Source organism: Mus caroli, unplaced genomic scaffold, assembly GCF_978045245.1.
Source record: "Mus caroli unplaced genomic scaffold, Mus_caroli_1 scaffold_5, whole genome shotgun sequence".
Taxonomy (NCBI): domain Eukaryota; kingdom Metazoa; phylum Chordata; class Mammalia; order Rodentia; family Muridae; genus Mus; species Mus caroli.
Window position 1 is genome coordinate 35,510,086 of NW_028227260.1, and position 16,416 is coordinate 35,526,501.

At 38.6% G+C, this 16,416-nt stretch overlaps 1 protein-coding gene and 1 pseudogene across 1 annotated transcript; one reads left to right on the top strand and one right to left on the bottom strand.

Annotated features, from left to right (window-relative positions):
- Nucleotides 1–7,689: 7,689 nt before the first annotated feature.
- LOC147004564 (small nucleolar RNA SNORA17) lies at nt 7,690–7,803 on the top strand (annotated as a pseudogene).
- Nucleotides 7,804–11,499: 3,696 nt separating this feature from the next.
- Nucleotides 11,500–14,930, bottom strand: LOC147004565 (melanoma antigen preferentially expressed in tumors-like). Its single transcript, XM_085837596.1, has 3 exons — nt 14,638–14,930; nt 12,805–13,389; nt 11,500–12,033 (listed from the first exon to the last, which is right to left on the bottom strand). Exons 1-3 carry the CDS (start codon nt 14,925–14,927, stop codon nt 11,520–11,522), a joined length of 1,389 nt encoding a protein of 462 aa, XP_085693722.1. The 5' UTR covers nt 14,928–14,930; the 3' UTR covers nt 11,500–11,519.
- Between the last annotated feature and the right edge of the window lie 1,486 nt (nt 14,931–16,416).

The following is a 16,416-nucleotide window of genomic DNA, read 5'->3' on the forward strand; positions in this document are numbered from 1 at the left end:
CTGTGAACAGATTCTAGAAGTAAGGTGTATGCATGCACTGGAGTTAAGACCAAGTGAGAAAGAGAAACAAAATGGTGGCATTTGTAGGAAAATACATAGGAGTAAGAACCAGCCTGGTGTGGTGGCTCACGCCTTTAATCCCAGCACTCGGGAGGCAGAGGCAGGCAGATTTCTGAGTTTGAGGCCAGCCTGGTCTACAAAGTGAGTTCCAGGACAGCCAGGGCTACACAGAGAAACCCTGTCTCAAAAAAAAAAAAAAAAAAAAAAAGAACAACAACAACAAAGAATCATCAGGTTACTCAAAAATCCTCCAGATTTATGAGATAAATATTACATACTTTCTCTAAGGAAAAACTTAGACTTAATATATATTCATACTTACACAAAAATATGCAATGAGAGCAACACAGAGTCTGTTTGAAGTAAGGAAAATAAAGAAGGAGTGGGCATTGAGAGAGAACAGGAGCAAAGGAGCAGAATATACATACTGGAAATGTAATACTATAACAACACATTGTATAATTTTTAAAAAGGATGAACCCACAGCAACTTGAAAAAAATTCTTACCAATCCTCTTCAAATGTTTCAGGCTTATATGGCAGAATGGGACTATGGAGAAATGACAACTAAATTCAGCCAAGTCTTGTGAATGGCGTTCTGAAATGAAAAGGGAATCGATTAGAATAACATATATGCAGCACTAATTGGAGTCAGTGGGGTATCAAAAGAAAAAAAAAAGACATGCAGACAAAGTTTGGAAGAGGACATGCTAGAGAGGGAATGTGGGAGGAATTGGAGAGAAGAAATGTGGGGTGAATATGATCATATTTCATTGCATCCATATATAAAATTCTCCAGAGGGAAAATTTATAATAAAATAAAAAACACTGAAAAATTAAAATGAAATCTATAATAAGTTGTACTTCAATGCTAATCTCCTAGATTTGGTATTTGTAAAATGTCCATAGTAGAGATATCTGAGAGAACATATTTTAGAACCCTCAAGTTATTTTTAAAAGCTTTAAAGATAAAAGTCAGGCATGGAAGAAAATACCTGCAACACTTACTCTCAGAATGCAGAGATAAAATATCACAAAGTTTCTGACCAGTCACAGCGCAGGGCACTGAAAAAAATTCAAAATGCCTTGGAAATGAAATCACACTTATCTCCAACAGGTAAATGAACAGATATTTGTACTAGACACAAAAGTATTTTAAAATATAAATTAAATAAACTAAAAGGGAAATGAATAAATTATCTCCACTGCTCACTTTTCTACTATTTTAAAAAGCATGTCATATAAAACTAGTAAGACTAAGAGGCAAAGGAAGAAAAAAATTGTTTTTTGTTTTTGTTTCTTCCTTTTTCTTTGTGATAAGGCTTCACCATGTACCCATACTGACTCAATGGAAAAAAAAATAGTGGAGTTTGTGAGTTTTTAATTTGTTTCTTGGTTAGTTTTTCCTCTTGGAGGAAAGAGTTTATTTTAATTTACAAGTTAATCAGGGCAGGAACACAAGGTCTTACCATAAACCCAGGCTGATGCAAAGCATTAAAAAAAATTTTAAAAAAAAATGTGTTCTGTATTTTAAAAAAAAAATGGTGTTCTGTAGGTTTTGGTTTTATTTATTTATTTGGCTGCGGTTTTTCTTTTTCTCCCCCTCCACCACCACCAGGCCCCCTAAGGCTTCACTGTGGAAATAGACTCAAGTAAAGGATGAAAAAAATAGTTTTTTGGTTTTTTGGTTGTTTGTTTTTGAGACAAGGCCTAACTCTCTACCCAGGCTGTGCCAAAACGCGAAATCCACTTGTTTCAGCCTCCAGTACACCATCACACCTGGACTAAAATAAATCTTTGAAGAAGAGGTGAAACGATGTGTGGAATATTTTAATAGAGAATGTGAAGAGATTGGTCACAAAATTGAAGTGACGCACACCTCAGGAACCAATACCTCTACACAGTAACACGAAATTGACCTTCGAGCATCCAAGGCGGAACCCGTAAAAACCCGTAAGATTGATAAGTCCCAAAACCCCGTGTCTATGTCCTTCATCCCAAATAAGTTCAATTTAAAAAGAAATGTCTGTCATTTACCTCAGTGAGAGGGTCGGGAGAATCTTCTGACTTTTCCGGCACCTTTGTCGCACGGCAGCAGCTTATTTCTAGTCAAGAGATCCTCAAAAGCGGAGAGTGAGAAAGCACGCGCAAGCGCAAGGGCGCGGGTCCTCAAAAGCCCCTCTGAGGACCCCAAGGGTTCCTTTTCAAACTTAGCGCTCTGACTGGGGGATTCCTATTGGCTTAGCTTGGGTCAGCTGACCTCTCTCCACCTCAGCTCCGTGCGGTTCTCCAGGCTACGAGGCCCTGTCCTGACTGGCAAATCACGTTTAGGTACCTACGCATCTGCCTACATCTTTTTTCAAGAAAAGTTACGTGGAATATATGAGTATGACTTAAGCACTGCCTGACTTACTCCCAAGCGAGATTTCAAACTCTGAGAACTAAGGTCACATCTAGTGGACAAAAGAGCAGAAGTTTTTAGCTGGTGGTGGCTCACGCCATTAATCCCAGCACTTGGGAGGCAGAGGCAGGAGGATTTCTGAGATCCAGGCCAGCCTGGTCTACAGCGTGAGCTCCAGGACAGCCAGAGCTACACAGAGAAACCTTGTCTCAAAAACAAAAATTAAAAAAATAAAAAAAGAGAGAGAGAGAGAATGAGAATACGTTTTTGACTTAAAAACCAGGCCATTGCAGGAGAGATGGTTGAGAACACTAGTTCCTGGGAACTCAGTGCCTTCTTCTGACCTCCATGAACACCAGGCAAAACACTCATATATGTAAAATAAATATGTCTAAAAAGTTTAAAAACACAGACAAAAAAGTTATCCTTATTTCTAAAATTTTGGCAAATGGTTTTTATTTACAGCATTTTTTTCATGGCTGGAAACACAGTCATTTTATTTATCTTAAATTTGTTAATATAGTCAAACAAAACGGGGTGTTTTATTATACTGTGTTGATAGATTCAATTTGCTAATGTTTTATTGAGGAGTTTTACAACTATATACAAAACACTTCCTTTTTCTTTCTTTTTTTTTCTGACAGTGTTGTCTGGGTTGGCACAGACAGTCTTGATGTCAAAATAAAATAGAAAGTGGATCATATTTATATCCTTGAAAATGTTATGCAAAGTAGATTTATTTCATCTTTAAATTTTGTTGGAATTCACCCACGTTTATTACTATGAACCCAGAAATTATCACTATTGCTTTGAACAGCTTTTAAACTATTATTATCTTTTATTGCTTGAAATCTAATAAAAATTTCCATTCTTTCATGGTTATTGATTGTATCTTTCAAAGAATTGTCAGGTGTGTCTAGTTTTCACATGAAACCACTATTAATAACAAAACCACTGTTAAAATAACCAACATCTTATAAAGTACATTTGAGAACATATTTGACATTATTGATAGGAAATATATAAATATAACATACAACAAAATAAGGAGGCAATGAGTAGTTTAAAAGGGCCAAACTTGAAAGGATATTTCTTCAAAGACAATGAAAAAGCATATCATGTGCTCAATATTTGTAACTATCAGGGAAATGCAAATGAAAATGACAAAGAACCCAAAGTCTTCACATTCATTGATGACTATTACCCTTTCCTAAGAGTGGGACTTTAAAATTACATATTCACCCTGGATCAACTTTTGTCATTTAATAAAGAAATATATTTAGGAAATACATATACTCATATAACAAAATCTAATTTAAAAATGACTGTTGAATTTTGAAGGCCGCAAAGAGAGGCATATGGAACAATTTGGAGGAAGGAAACGAAATGAGAAAATGATATAATTATAATTTCACAAATACAATAAATAATAAATAAACTTTACTTTCTTATATATCTAGTAATTTCATATGTACATCCTCAAAGGTATTGGAAGAAGAAACTTGAACAAGTATTTGCAAGGCAATAGGCATGTCAATATTATTCATAATAATACAAACATGGAACTAAGTCAATTTTCACTGTACATATGAGTGGATAAGCAAACAATGACATGTTCTATTAGGAGAATGCTGTTTGTCCTAAAATGGAGTGACAGCATAGTAAATACAAAATGAATAAAACTTGAAATTTTGTGCTAGAGAAATAATATGACACAAAAATACAAATGCACTGTTCCATTCATAGGATATAGTTAAAATAGTAAATTAATTGATATAGAATCATAGTCACTAGAATTTTAGCAGACAGGAGAATGTGAAATTGATGGTCAATGGCAAAGCAATACTTGGAAATGAAAAAAAAAGCTGTGAAGGTTGAATTTTACTCACTTTTCATAATAATATAAATTCTTTTAGTGCCACTGAACTGTAAATTAAAAATGGATGACATTATAAATTTTATGTAATGATATCTTTACTATGCTAGAAAAAGGTGTAGTACTCTCCAACTCAGGTCTCAGTACAAAATTTTCGCTGAAGAAATGATATATCACTTGAGGAAAGGAGGGAACTAGAATGATGGGAGGAAAAAAAGGACAGAAGCACCCCAATTGTAGGTAAGGCTTTGCATTCATTTTTATTTTAATTCAGCTGTGGGGGCCCACACTTACCCCTACATAGCATTTCTTGGATACAGCCAAGGCTCTTCTGTCCTCCTTTGGAAGGCTACCTAGACTGATAGGGTACAGTCATTTTGATTTTTGAATGGAGCTTTAAGGGATCTATGGTTCCCTTTGTCATAACATTCCTTCTTCCTCATTCTAGCAGGAAAGTGAGCAGAAAAATAATTAAGCACTCATTGTACTATGTGTCCTTCTAGCCCTGTCACTAAACAATTATGTTTATAATGACAGATAAGACCTCAAGGGACACTTAATTAGCCATCATTTACCACTTGGGTGAGAACATTCTCTGCTGAATTCCTGGGGAGCCACCACACATCTCCTAACCTATGTTAATAGTGTCATGCTGCCCTGTTTCAGAACAGGGTCCTGATCAACATCTCATCTCCAACATAAAAAGCTATCCAGTACAGAAATAGACGACAGAATTTGAAAGAGAGTGCAATGAGAGTACATGGAAGAGATGGCAAGATAAAAAAATTATATTTCAATTTCAGAATATCAAAATATATTTTCAAATCCCATCATAAACTATACCGTGTACATTGCTTTATTCTACCTTTAAAGTTTGTCTGCTGTGGTATCATAGATTCTGACAGAATATACACAAAGGAATATCAGGTGTTTCTGAGACTGTTGACTGTGGAAAAAACTATCTTGAAAATAGATTTATGAGAAAATATGTGGAGGAATTTTAGGTTTATGGTGAAAAGATTCCCACCTCCAGATCCTCTTGACTTAGCCTACAGAGAGGAAGATGATAGGTATCTCAACCATCCCCACCGAAAAGTTTTCTCTGTCAAGTGTTCCTGCTGGGAGTCACATGGACATGTTTTTCCTACAAGCAGGATCAGTTGCTGCACCTTCATGCCTCTCCGATTTGTAAACTCTCTTTTATTGGATGCTTACTAGTATGATGATGTTGGATGGCATTTCCCCTAATTTCCTACTAGGCTTCATTTTAAGTAATCTCTCTCTCTCTCTCTCTCTCTCTCTCTCTCTCTCTCTCTCTCTCTCTCTCTCTCTCTGTGTGTGTGTGTGTGTGTGTGTGTAAAGAGGTAGAAAGAATAGAAGAACCAGAGGAGATGAGGACACATGAAATCAAAGCCTTCAAAAATCGATAATATCAATATCAATGCACATATGAACTTACGGAGACTGGGACAATATACAAAGATTCTGCACAGTCTGGACCAGGTCCCCTGTGTATATATTATGACTTTCAGTTTAGTGTTTTTTAAAGGATTCCTGAGTGTGTGACCAAGTGGTTCACTGGTTCTTATGCCTTTTCTCAAACGATTTTCTTTCTGTTTACTTGCTTTATCCAATTCCAATATGTTAGGATTTCTTTTATCTTATTTTATTATCCTTTAGAAGCCTGTTTGGCTTGTAAAGGGAGACAGAAAGGGATCTGGATGGGAGGGAAGGTAGGGAAGGATATGTAAGGAGTTGAAGGAGGGAAAAACAGAATATACTATTTGAAATAAGAAATTTATTTTCAAGGAAAGAGAAAACAATTCAAAAGAATTTGTGTGTGTGTGTGTGTGTAAAATAAAATTAGAACACGTCATTCTCTAGCCTCCATACAGCCACTACAGTGGTGAACTCACTGAAACTATAGCTGACTGCACACAGTCCAGCCATCAGTCAGCCATTAGTCAGTCCAGAGCAGAGGATGAGTTCATGGAGCCTCCGCTCTATTTCTGTTTTTTTTGTTTTGTTTTGTTTTTTTTGTTTTTTGTTTTTTTGTTTTTTCGAGACAGGGTTTTTCTCTATAGTCCTGGCTGTCCTGGAACTCACTTTGTAGACCCGGCAGGCCTCGAACTCAGAAATCTGCCTGCCTCTGCCTCCCGAGTGCTGGGATTAAAAGCATGCGCCACCACGCCCTGCTTCCGCTCTATTTCTGAAGTGCAGGTGATTTGGGCAAAGGAGAATTATTGTCTTCAGTTGTTTACCCACTGCTGAACCCACAAGACTCCTCTGCAAACCATTAAAGCCATGACCCTCAGATGATTCAGACTGATTTCAAGAGTTCACAGAATGAAATAGTCATGGATATGAAAATGAGATCAGGGCAAGGAAGGGAGGAGAGAGGAGCTGGGGAGAAAGTGGTTACTATGATTGCTTACATGTGTGGTACTGCTAAAAGCTTAATTCATGAAAGATTTTAAGGGTAAATAGCCATAAATGAAGACAGTCCATGTCAATCTCAGGTCTTAAGTACACACACACACACACACACACACACACACACACACACACAGGTCTCAAGTACACACACACACACAGGGTCCAAGTACACACACACACACACAAACACACACACAGGTCTCAAGTACACACACACACACACACACTCACATATACATGTATGAATATGTCCACATAATAAAAAACCACTAAGGTAAGTTTCTTCATTGAAGCATCCATGTTTTAGTTATGCTTTACTCATTCCCAAGTTCTTATTTTTAATAAACTCCAACTCTGGCTAAAAAACAATTAAAAAATAATCTCGTGGAGAGGGCTGGAGAAATGTCACAGTGAATTAAGTACTTGTAGCATAAGTATGAAGATCTGAGTTGGCATCCCCTGCTTTCATGTAAAAACCTAGCTTGGCAGTGAATGCCTGAAATAGCAGAACTTGAAGGCAGAGATAAAATGATCAGGGGGTCCTATGGTCCAAGGAGTCTAGCTAAGTGGTCTGTTCTAGACTCAGCAAGCAACTCTGTCTCATGCAATAGAGAGGAGAATGACTGAGAAATAGACCTTGAGGTGATCTCTTCCATGACGCAAGTGTGTGTATCTGTGTATCATCCATCCATCCATCCATCCATCCATCCATCCATCCATCCATCCAATCCATCCATCCATCCATCCATACATACATGCATGCATGCATTCAATAAACAAGCAAACCCTGCAGAATCAAGCCTTGTGGGGAAAATGTACTAGAATCAACATCACTCTGTGTTTCTTTGAGATAGAAGACCTTGGATGTAGATTAGCACTTAATTCTGAGGTGGGATATTCTTAGGAATTCCTTTCTACTTGCCCCTAGAAGCACTGCATGTGTGGCTGCTCTGTCACATATGTCAGAGACCGCAGAAGAGAGGTTCAGTTTTCTCACTTATGAATATCTGAATGATTAGTAGCCTAACAATGCCTGAAAAAAGTGAGCTTGAGCTGACCACCAGTCTGGCACCATGCAGGCCCTGTCGGTTTTCCAGTATTGGGAGCAAACCTGAGACTAGAAGAGCCTCCCCTGAATCTGAGGGTCCTGAGTAGGAGTGAGGCTGAGACAGATGACCCTTGCCTTGGGACACTCTGGTGGGCAGGTAGAGGAGCAAGCAGATCACCACCAGTTCTGCACAACCCAGACCTGCGGATGGGTAGACCAGGTCCCAAATGACCCCTGTCTGATGCCACAATTCTGGAGCAAGATTTAGCACTCCTGGCCACTCCCTAGACAACACCAGACACTAGGACCTCGGGTGCTTCTCAGAGGATCAAGTAAGTGGTGGAGAAATGGAAGAGAAACAGAAGGATGTGGGCATAATGAAGAGAGGCAGAACTGGAGACATGAAAATGGTGAGGAATGGTTTGATATGAGTGCCAGTAATTCCACCTGGGACCATGGTGGGGTCCTGGGCCAGTGCTTCCACTGAGAACCACACCTCAGTCTGTACCCTGAAGGAGTAGGGGTCTGTTACCACCAAAGTCCAGATGGATGTCCCTGATCTGTGCTGTCACCGGGGGAAATACTGATGTCTCAGGCATTTGCAGAACAGGCCCAAGCCCTCACCTGGGCATTCTAGAAGAGCTGACCCTGGTTGTAGAAGAGCAGAAGAACTAACCCCTAGCCAGCTACAGTACTCGAATGGCTGTGCACATTGCTGAAGTTGTAGGTGAGACAGGCCTCAAGGATAGACACGAGTGAAAGCTGGCCCTACCACTTGTCTCCCATGCAGTGGCATGGATGAAGGAGAGATACACTCCTTCCTCCTTACCCTGTCCCTCAGCAGCTGCATCATTCAGTAGAGCCGGCCCTGCACCTCAACTGTGCAGCACAGTAGAGCTGGCCCTTGATGTGAGGATTGTGGGTGAGCTGGCCCCCAGGGTATGAGTGTGGGAGAGTCAGCCCTCCTCCTGTTCCTAGTTCCTTGGCACCTATGGCCCCGAGGTCATGAGTGGTAGAACTGGCCTTAGCCCTCACTGGCTGCAACACTCCAGCTGGCTGCAACAGCCAGCTCAGATACCTCTCAAGCCCAGATCCAGGGCTTTGAGGTGGCCTACCTCAACAACTACTACATCACTGAACTTCTGAAGTGCACAAAGTAGCTAGTCCTACAGATCCAAAACTAGAAGATCTCCATGACACAAGGCAGCAACAGGATATCCAAGAGTCCCAATGAGGTCCCATATCAACAGAGTAGCAGAAATCAGAGGACTCATATGAGACCAACAAGTCATTGCAATTAATATTTGCAAACAAAGTTGCCTGGACAAAAGTGTATACTGTGGGACACATTGATACACTCTGGCTTCCAAACGGAGATTTTTTTTAATATGTTGGAGAGAGGTTGCAAGTCTGGAATGTGGGTCTGTGGGGAAGGGGAGATGAGTGTGATTGCATTGCATGATGTGAAATTCACAAAGAACCAAGAAAAGGTTTCAGAAATGTTTTAATCATCCCTGAGCATAGATTATCTTCAAATTAAATGAAAGCAAGGAATTGAGAATAACCTATGTTAGGACCAGAAAATGTATAGAATTACATTGGAAAGAAGAAAACCTAAAAAAAATATTAAATGAATCCCATGGACTTAAATGTTAGTAACATTTTACTTAATCAAAGATGACAAAATAATGTGATGTTAAGAAGACAACATTATAAAACATTTGCTTGTTACATTGATATTTGAATAAATTTTAAAATTCTACATTTTAATATAAAAGCAATATGAAAGAGATTAAGGTAATTAATTCTCCATTCTTGTTTTGAGTCTTTCAACAGCTTTGTTAACAAATCATATGCCAGAATTTTGTATGTGGCTTTTGTTTAAATTTCTTCTTGAACTTGATAATCTTTTAACACATAAATGTAATCAACACACATGTTAATTATCAGATAAATTTTAGTGCTCTGTATCTCTAAAATATAGTTCAGTATCATCTTGACATGTGAGAACTGTTAACAAAATTCTGTAGCTTTTAACCACAGTTTTATTTAGTTGATCTGAAATCCAGTATAATTTCAAACTTAAAACAATATAGACACACTGGTGCTTCTGTTATTCTTATTAGATATTTAAATGCAGAAAGGTTTATTCATAAAAACACTGCATAAATGATTTTTTCATTAAACTTGTATGTCATTTAAATGCAGTGATGTTGACATATCAGGATTGACAGGAACAAACTAAATTTTATACACTTTTTCTACGTTTTAGCAATGTAGTGTATTAACTTTTCAATACATTAACAAAAATATCATACTAATTAATAGGTTTTTATGTTTTTTTCACACTACATCTTGAGCAAACTACAATTTTCTGTTTATGGTAATCGTATTTCAACTATAAACAGCTCCATGCATAATGCATTTGCTACACAATATTATGGCAAATGTGTAAAGTTCAATAGAAAAAAATCAGAATATCAAACTGAGTCAGGTATACCACGAAGGAACTAGTGGTAAAAGAAAAAATATCTAAAGAAATAATAGTCGGAGTTGTGGCTGGACTCCTAACTGTCTTTCCAAGTTCATATTGGTCTCAAGCTGATGGTTCCATGGCAGGCAGTTGAAATCTTTGAGCAGGCTAGTTCAAGGATGCAAGTCAATGTAATCACACTCCTGATGGCTGTGTGGGGACTCAGAGCTCTCTCTCTCCTCCCTGGCCTCCTGAGTTGAAAGGAACTCCCTCTGTCAAAACTCCTAATCATATGCTGTCTCGCCAAAGTTCCAAAGGAGTGGAGTCAAACAACCTTAGTGAGACGTCTAAAACAAAGAAACAAAGTTCTCTTCCCTTCCAGTCTGTTATACCAGGCATTTTGCACCAGGCCAGATGGTAGACATCAAACAGATGTGAGATCTTGCCTCCAAGATGGTAATATTGAATCCCTGAATCCTGCTGACGAGATCCAACACTATAAAGTCCGTTTTGCATTGAAGAGAATATGTATTAAGAGCAGGGAAGATGAAGCTTGGGGTCTAAGTGTGTAAAACACCTTCCAAGTGGCTTTATCAACCGAAAAACCAGAGAAATATTCAGTCTATGAGTTTTTTGAGGCAGAAACTTGTCTTTTCATTCTTGCTGTCTACAATAATATCCCAAAATAATCCTCACTCAATCAACATGAAATATAAATTGAACCACTTAATGGTAGTAGTTACAGATATTTTTTGTCACTGTTAAATCCAGGTGGTTTCCTTTAAACAACTGAAGACAGCTGAAAGATAGAAGCTTAAAACAACTTATGCAATAAAAATGTTGGTTTCAATAGCCACCTGTCTCCAAAATCACATCCAGGAAAAGTTCTATTGTCACAACTGGCACTAAGTACGCACACAGGTAAATCTCAGTGAGGACAGGGTGTTGTTAGTATTTTATAACAAAACTTTCCCATATCCTCTACTTAAAATTTTAGTTGGTAAGATGAAATGCTATCCACAGCAATAGCTGAGAGACACATAGGTACTCTCAAAGTTCTCTATCTTCTTGTAAATTATTCTCTATAGAAATCTGTTACATACCTATACTTCTTAACTGTATTCTCCTACAACATAAGAACCTTTTATATTCTGACTATGGGATTAAGAAAAAAGTTAACACTTAAAGGAAACATATCAGGTTGAAATTGTGTTCGACTGCATAATTTAATCAGAGTAAGTGATCCAATTCATATCACTCCTTTCTGCCTCCTGTAGCATTAATCTCAATTGTGTCTTCACATCTTCAACCTTCTGTCTATCTAAACTGCCTTGAAAATATCTCCTCCCATAGCAATGGACAGGGATGGGATAAATCACATATTTAAGCTCCTTCAATGGTGTTAATAGCTCCAGAATTCTCATGAGCATTCCCATGGTAATTGGATTTGAAGAAAAGCGAAACACTCGAAGTTGAGAACAGCTGGTCAGGGCTGGGATAAGAACAGAGATTGTAGAATCTGTTAAAAAGCAATGATTAATTTCCAGATGCTGCAAGGTGCTAGAAACATTCTGCAGGAGATAATAGAATGGCTCACAATCTTCCCAATATATTGGATTGTTGCTGATATTCAGCAACTTTAAATGATTGGCTTGAGGGCACTCAGAGAGGAACTTGAAGTCACTGTAAGAAAGTCCACAGAATGGCAGATACAAGAATTCCAAAGCAGCAGAGAGTACTCTGTAGGGAGGAAACACAAAAGTTATTCTGAAAAATGAGGACCAGGTGAGGAGAACAATATTCATGAACCTAGAACAAACTGTTTTAAGCTTATAGTGTATTAGCACGTAATGATGTGGTCTTTCACACACTTAATAGACTTGTGAGTCTGTAAAAGACAATTTAACACTCTCACTTGTAATATTTTAACCTTTACAAGGTGTAAAATATGTTGTTATAGGGTCCTGTGAAGACTTAGTGAAAACATTATCTACTTTGTAATTACAGCACGATAAATTGTGGAACTAGTTCGCCTGCTTGGAACAGATAGGACAGAAGGAGCAACCAACTGGAAGCTCCCTTTCGCCAGTCCATAAATGGCAGCCTCCACCTTCACAGTCTGAACCTTGGAGATAGCAGATTAGGAAAATCATCTGACATCAGCCTATGGGTATATGGCTATAGTACATGCACCAGTGCCACAACATAAAGTCTTGCTTTCAGTTCCTCCTCTCTTGACTGCTAGAGAAGGACTGCATGCATATTTTCTCCTTTATATTTCTGGATTGAGCACAGTTTCTGGCCATGCTTAGCTAGCTAAGGTTTTTGAAAGCCTGCTTTTCTCTTCAAGTATAGAAAGATGGCCTTTCCTGGTTGTTTTTAAACTCCCAGCATTACCCATGCTGAGGTAGGAGACATGGTTATGGAAAGCTGAAGAGTATCTAAGAATTCTTTCTCTTATCGTAAAAACTGGATGTTAATTGAAACCCAGTATCTATCCCAAGCCCTTACCTCAGGACATTTTCAAGATGATCTGTGAGGCAGAATGAAGACAAGCTGAGCTCCTTCAGGTGATCCATACGACTCAATTGGGTGATAAAATTTCTAAACGTTCTCCCATTCAAAGATCTACAAGCGATTTCAGACAGGCTAAGTTTGTCCAGTTGTACTACACGAGATAATAGGTTGGTGACTTCAGTAAGAGGAGATCCATCAATTGCCAGGTGATGAACACATTTCAGATCCAGATGGCTTAATGCATGTCTGCATTCACACAAATTATTAATTTGCAAATCTCTGCAGCACAGATGCAGAGAGCCTAGGCTCTGCTCTACTTTATTCAGAAGCAAAGCAAAAAACTCCCTTTCCCTCAAAGTACCATCAAGGGAAATGTCCACTATTAATTCCATAGGGAACTTAGAGGGCTGAGCCTCAGACTTGGAACTTGAAAGACCCTCCTGGCCTTCAATTTTGAAGATAGAGTGCTCAGAGTGAGCACAAGAATGAAAGCAAATTGTCGATTTAGTAGTGATCTCAGGACATACGGTCTTGCAGCCAGCATCCTGCCTTAAATCTAGGATCCTCAGCTTAGGGCTCCTGTAGGTTGAAAAAGAAAAAAGAACAAAACAAAACAAAACAAAGCAAAAACAAAACAGACAAAAACCAGAGGATCTGAGGGGTGGCAAACATCAATATAACCAAGCAGGAACAATAGTAGTATAATGTCGTGACAAAATAATATTTTCCTCTATCATTTCATATACAACGTACCAGCACAACATTCCTATGCAAATACTTTATCCTTTCCTATTTTCTATAGCATCTAATGCTCACAAATCTTGCTCACCTGTTTCTTTGCAATGTCTCCATTTTGTACAGCTATCAATAGTAGCCTCGCTCACCTCTATTACACAATTAAAACCCTAGGTAAGACATCAGAGTTTCTAAGGTAATCTCAACTGACAGACCAGCCACCTCACATGCATTTTCAGCAGTTGCTATTACTAACTGTGGGCGATAGAACAGCATAACTAACTGCTGTTCTCTTGTAACAGGCTCCTTTATAAGGTTTTGCTATCTTACCATGTGTGAAATACACACATTCTTACTGAAGTGCTGAGTTCTTGGAAGAAACATCTGAAGACCCCTTTGTGTACTTAATGTTCTCATGTGGAGACAGAAAAGGGCCAAACCTTTAAATTGCTCTCAGGGTCTCAGAAATCCCATCCATGGAGGCAGCAGTGAGCAGAACAAAACTGACCTTGGGATTTCCTAAACTTCATGGATTACTGTGGGTTCACAAAAATCAAATCACTGTATTCTTGGTCTACACTTCAGTTTTTATTTGTATTTCTCTTCCATGTGCATTGGAGTTTATCCTGTATGTGGGTATCAGATCCTGTAGAACTGAAGTTACAGTTTTGAGCTGCATTAGGGGTCCTGGAAATTGGACTTCTCTGTAATAAGAGCTATTGCTCTTAAGTGCTAAACTATCTCTGTAGCTCTTCGTCTACACTTTTTACATAGACTTACTGCCAATAACTCCTTCCCATGAAAAGTAAAGAACACTGGTTTTTCCATTTTTCTTCGCAAATCCTCAGCAATCTTAATATTCATATCTTTGTTTAATGCAAATAATAGCATACTTCAAACCCACCAATAGTTCCCTCAATCACTTACATGCCATATTCAACACTATAAGACAGTTGTGTTAAGGTGACCTCACGTGCTGGACTAACCGTCCTGTAAACTTTTTCACTATTTGCATATACTACATCTGAGAGGATAGCAGATAGAGGCATATTCTTCTGTGTCTTACTATCTCTCTATTATACCAGGTCTTACCTAGTAGCTGAGTTCAGGGCAGGGAGGAATTGAAGACTCTCAACCAAGGCTTCCAGGAGTTCACACTGGGGTTCCTGCACACTTAGTGCCCCAATGTGGAGACAGGCAAAGGGCCAAGCCTTCACAATTGCTGTCAGTATATTCTTGTGTCTACCCGTGAAGGCAGCAGTGAACAAAGGGACAAAAAGCTCCCCTGGGATCTCCTCCAGGGCTTGGATTGCTGCATGCTCATTACTCATTAAACTCTGTGTAGCAAGATCCAATAGTGTGGGTGGGTCCTTGGTGTCCATCTTAAGGAACCTACATTTTCAGTGAGAAACATTTAGAAAACATGACAAATATCCACAGTATTTTCTTTGCAACCATTGTTAGCAACATAGATAACTATCTGTATAATATATAGGCAATAAAACATCTACTTCTAGAGACGTCTACTTGTAGGGCATAGAAATTGGTTTGTGAGTATATTAAGGTCTATTTGTCCATGAATATACATACAACCCTTTTTCATATGTATGTATACATAAATATGTGTGTGTGTAATAAAATGCCAACAGAAATGATCACTAGGTTATCAGAAGACAATTTTGTTCACTTTGTTACCTGACTTCTGATAGTTTATCTCAAAAGTACACAAGCCATCACAAAAGTCGTTGATGGGCAAATCCAGACAAAAGTGATGCCATCATTACCTTGCAAATAGAAAATACTAAAACTTAAGTTACCTGTGATTCTGAGAAAGCAAAATGAAACACATAATCAAAATATTCACCACTCTTCCCTTTAATACCAAAACAACGAACTTACTGTAAAGAGTTGTCCAGCGACCTCCACAGAGCTCTTTGACATACACCCAACTTGTGCTGAAACACATACCATGCAAACACACAAACTGTAGTTTAAAAATAAATCAGTATCACAGGAACATATAAAACTGAAATGTCACGTTAAGTAAAGACCTTAAGTTTTCATTAACTTCTTCTCTCACACAGACTGTCTCCTGCTGGGTAGGATAAGAACACACTAAGATGAAACCCCCAACACTAAACTCAGTGCCCCCTCCTTCCAAACTCAACTCTTAAAAACACATGCATGATCTTCATCCCCGAGCATGGAGAGCCTCTGGGGAGAGGGAGAACCTGCCACCCCTACAGGTATAAAAACTATGAATACATAGCAGAGATTCATGGGACACATGCACACACATCAGACAAACACGCACACACACACACACACACACACACACACACACACAGAGAGAGAGAGAGAGAGAGCATAATGAAAGCCCCTAAAAGGAACTGTGTTAAACAACTGATCTATGAGTGGTCAGGGATCAGCACGAATGCAAAAGTTAATAAAGATGAGATGATCCACTGTAAATCTTCAGTTGGAACACTCCAACCTAGAAATAAGCATCTCTAAGTGATGGATCCTTTAGAAAATATTTTGCCCATTGTATTTTATTCTTTTCTTTCTGTTATCCATTTATACCATCTAAAATGTACATTTTTTCTTTTTTCAAATTTATTTATTTTTAATTTTTCTACACCCCATATTACATTCCCTGCCCCTCATCCACCCTCTGACTGCCCTACATCCCATACATCCACCCCACTCCACCACATCTCCACGTGGATGCCCTTACCCCTACCCCACCTGACCTCTAAATTCCCTGGGGCCTACAGGCTCTTGAGGGTTAGGTGCATCATCTCTGAGTGGACACAAAACCAGAAGTCCTCTAATGTATGGGTGTTGGGGGCCTCATATTATCTGTGTGTT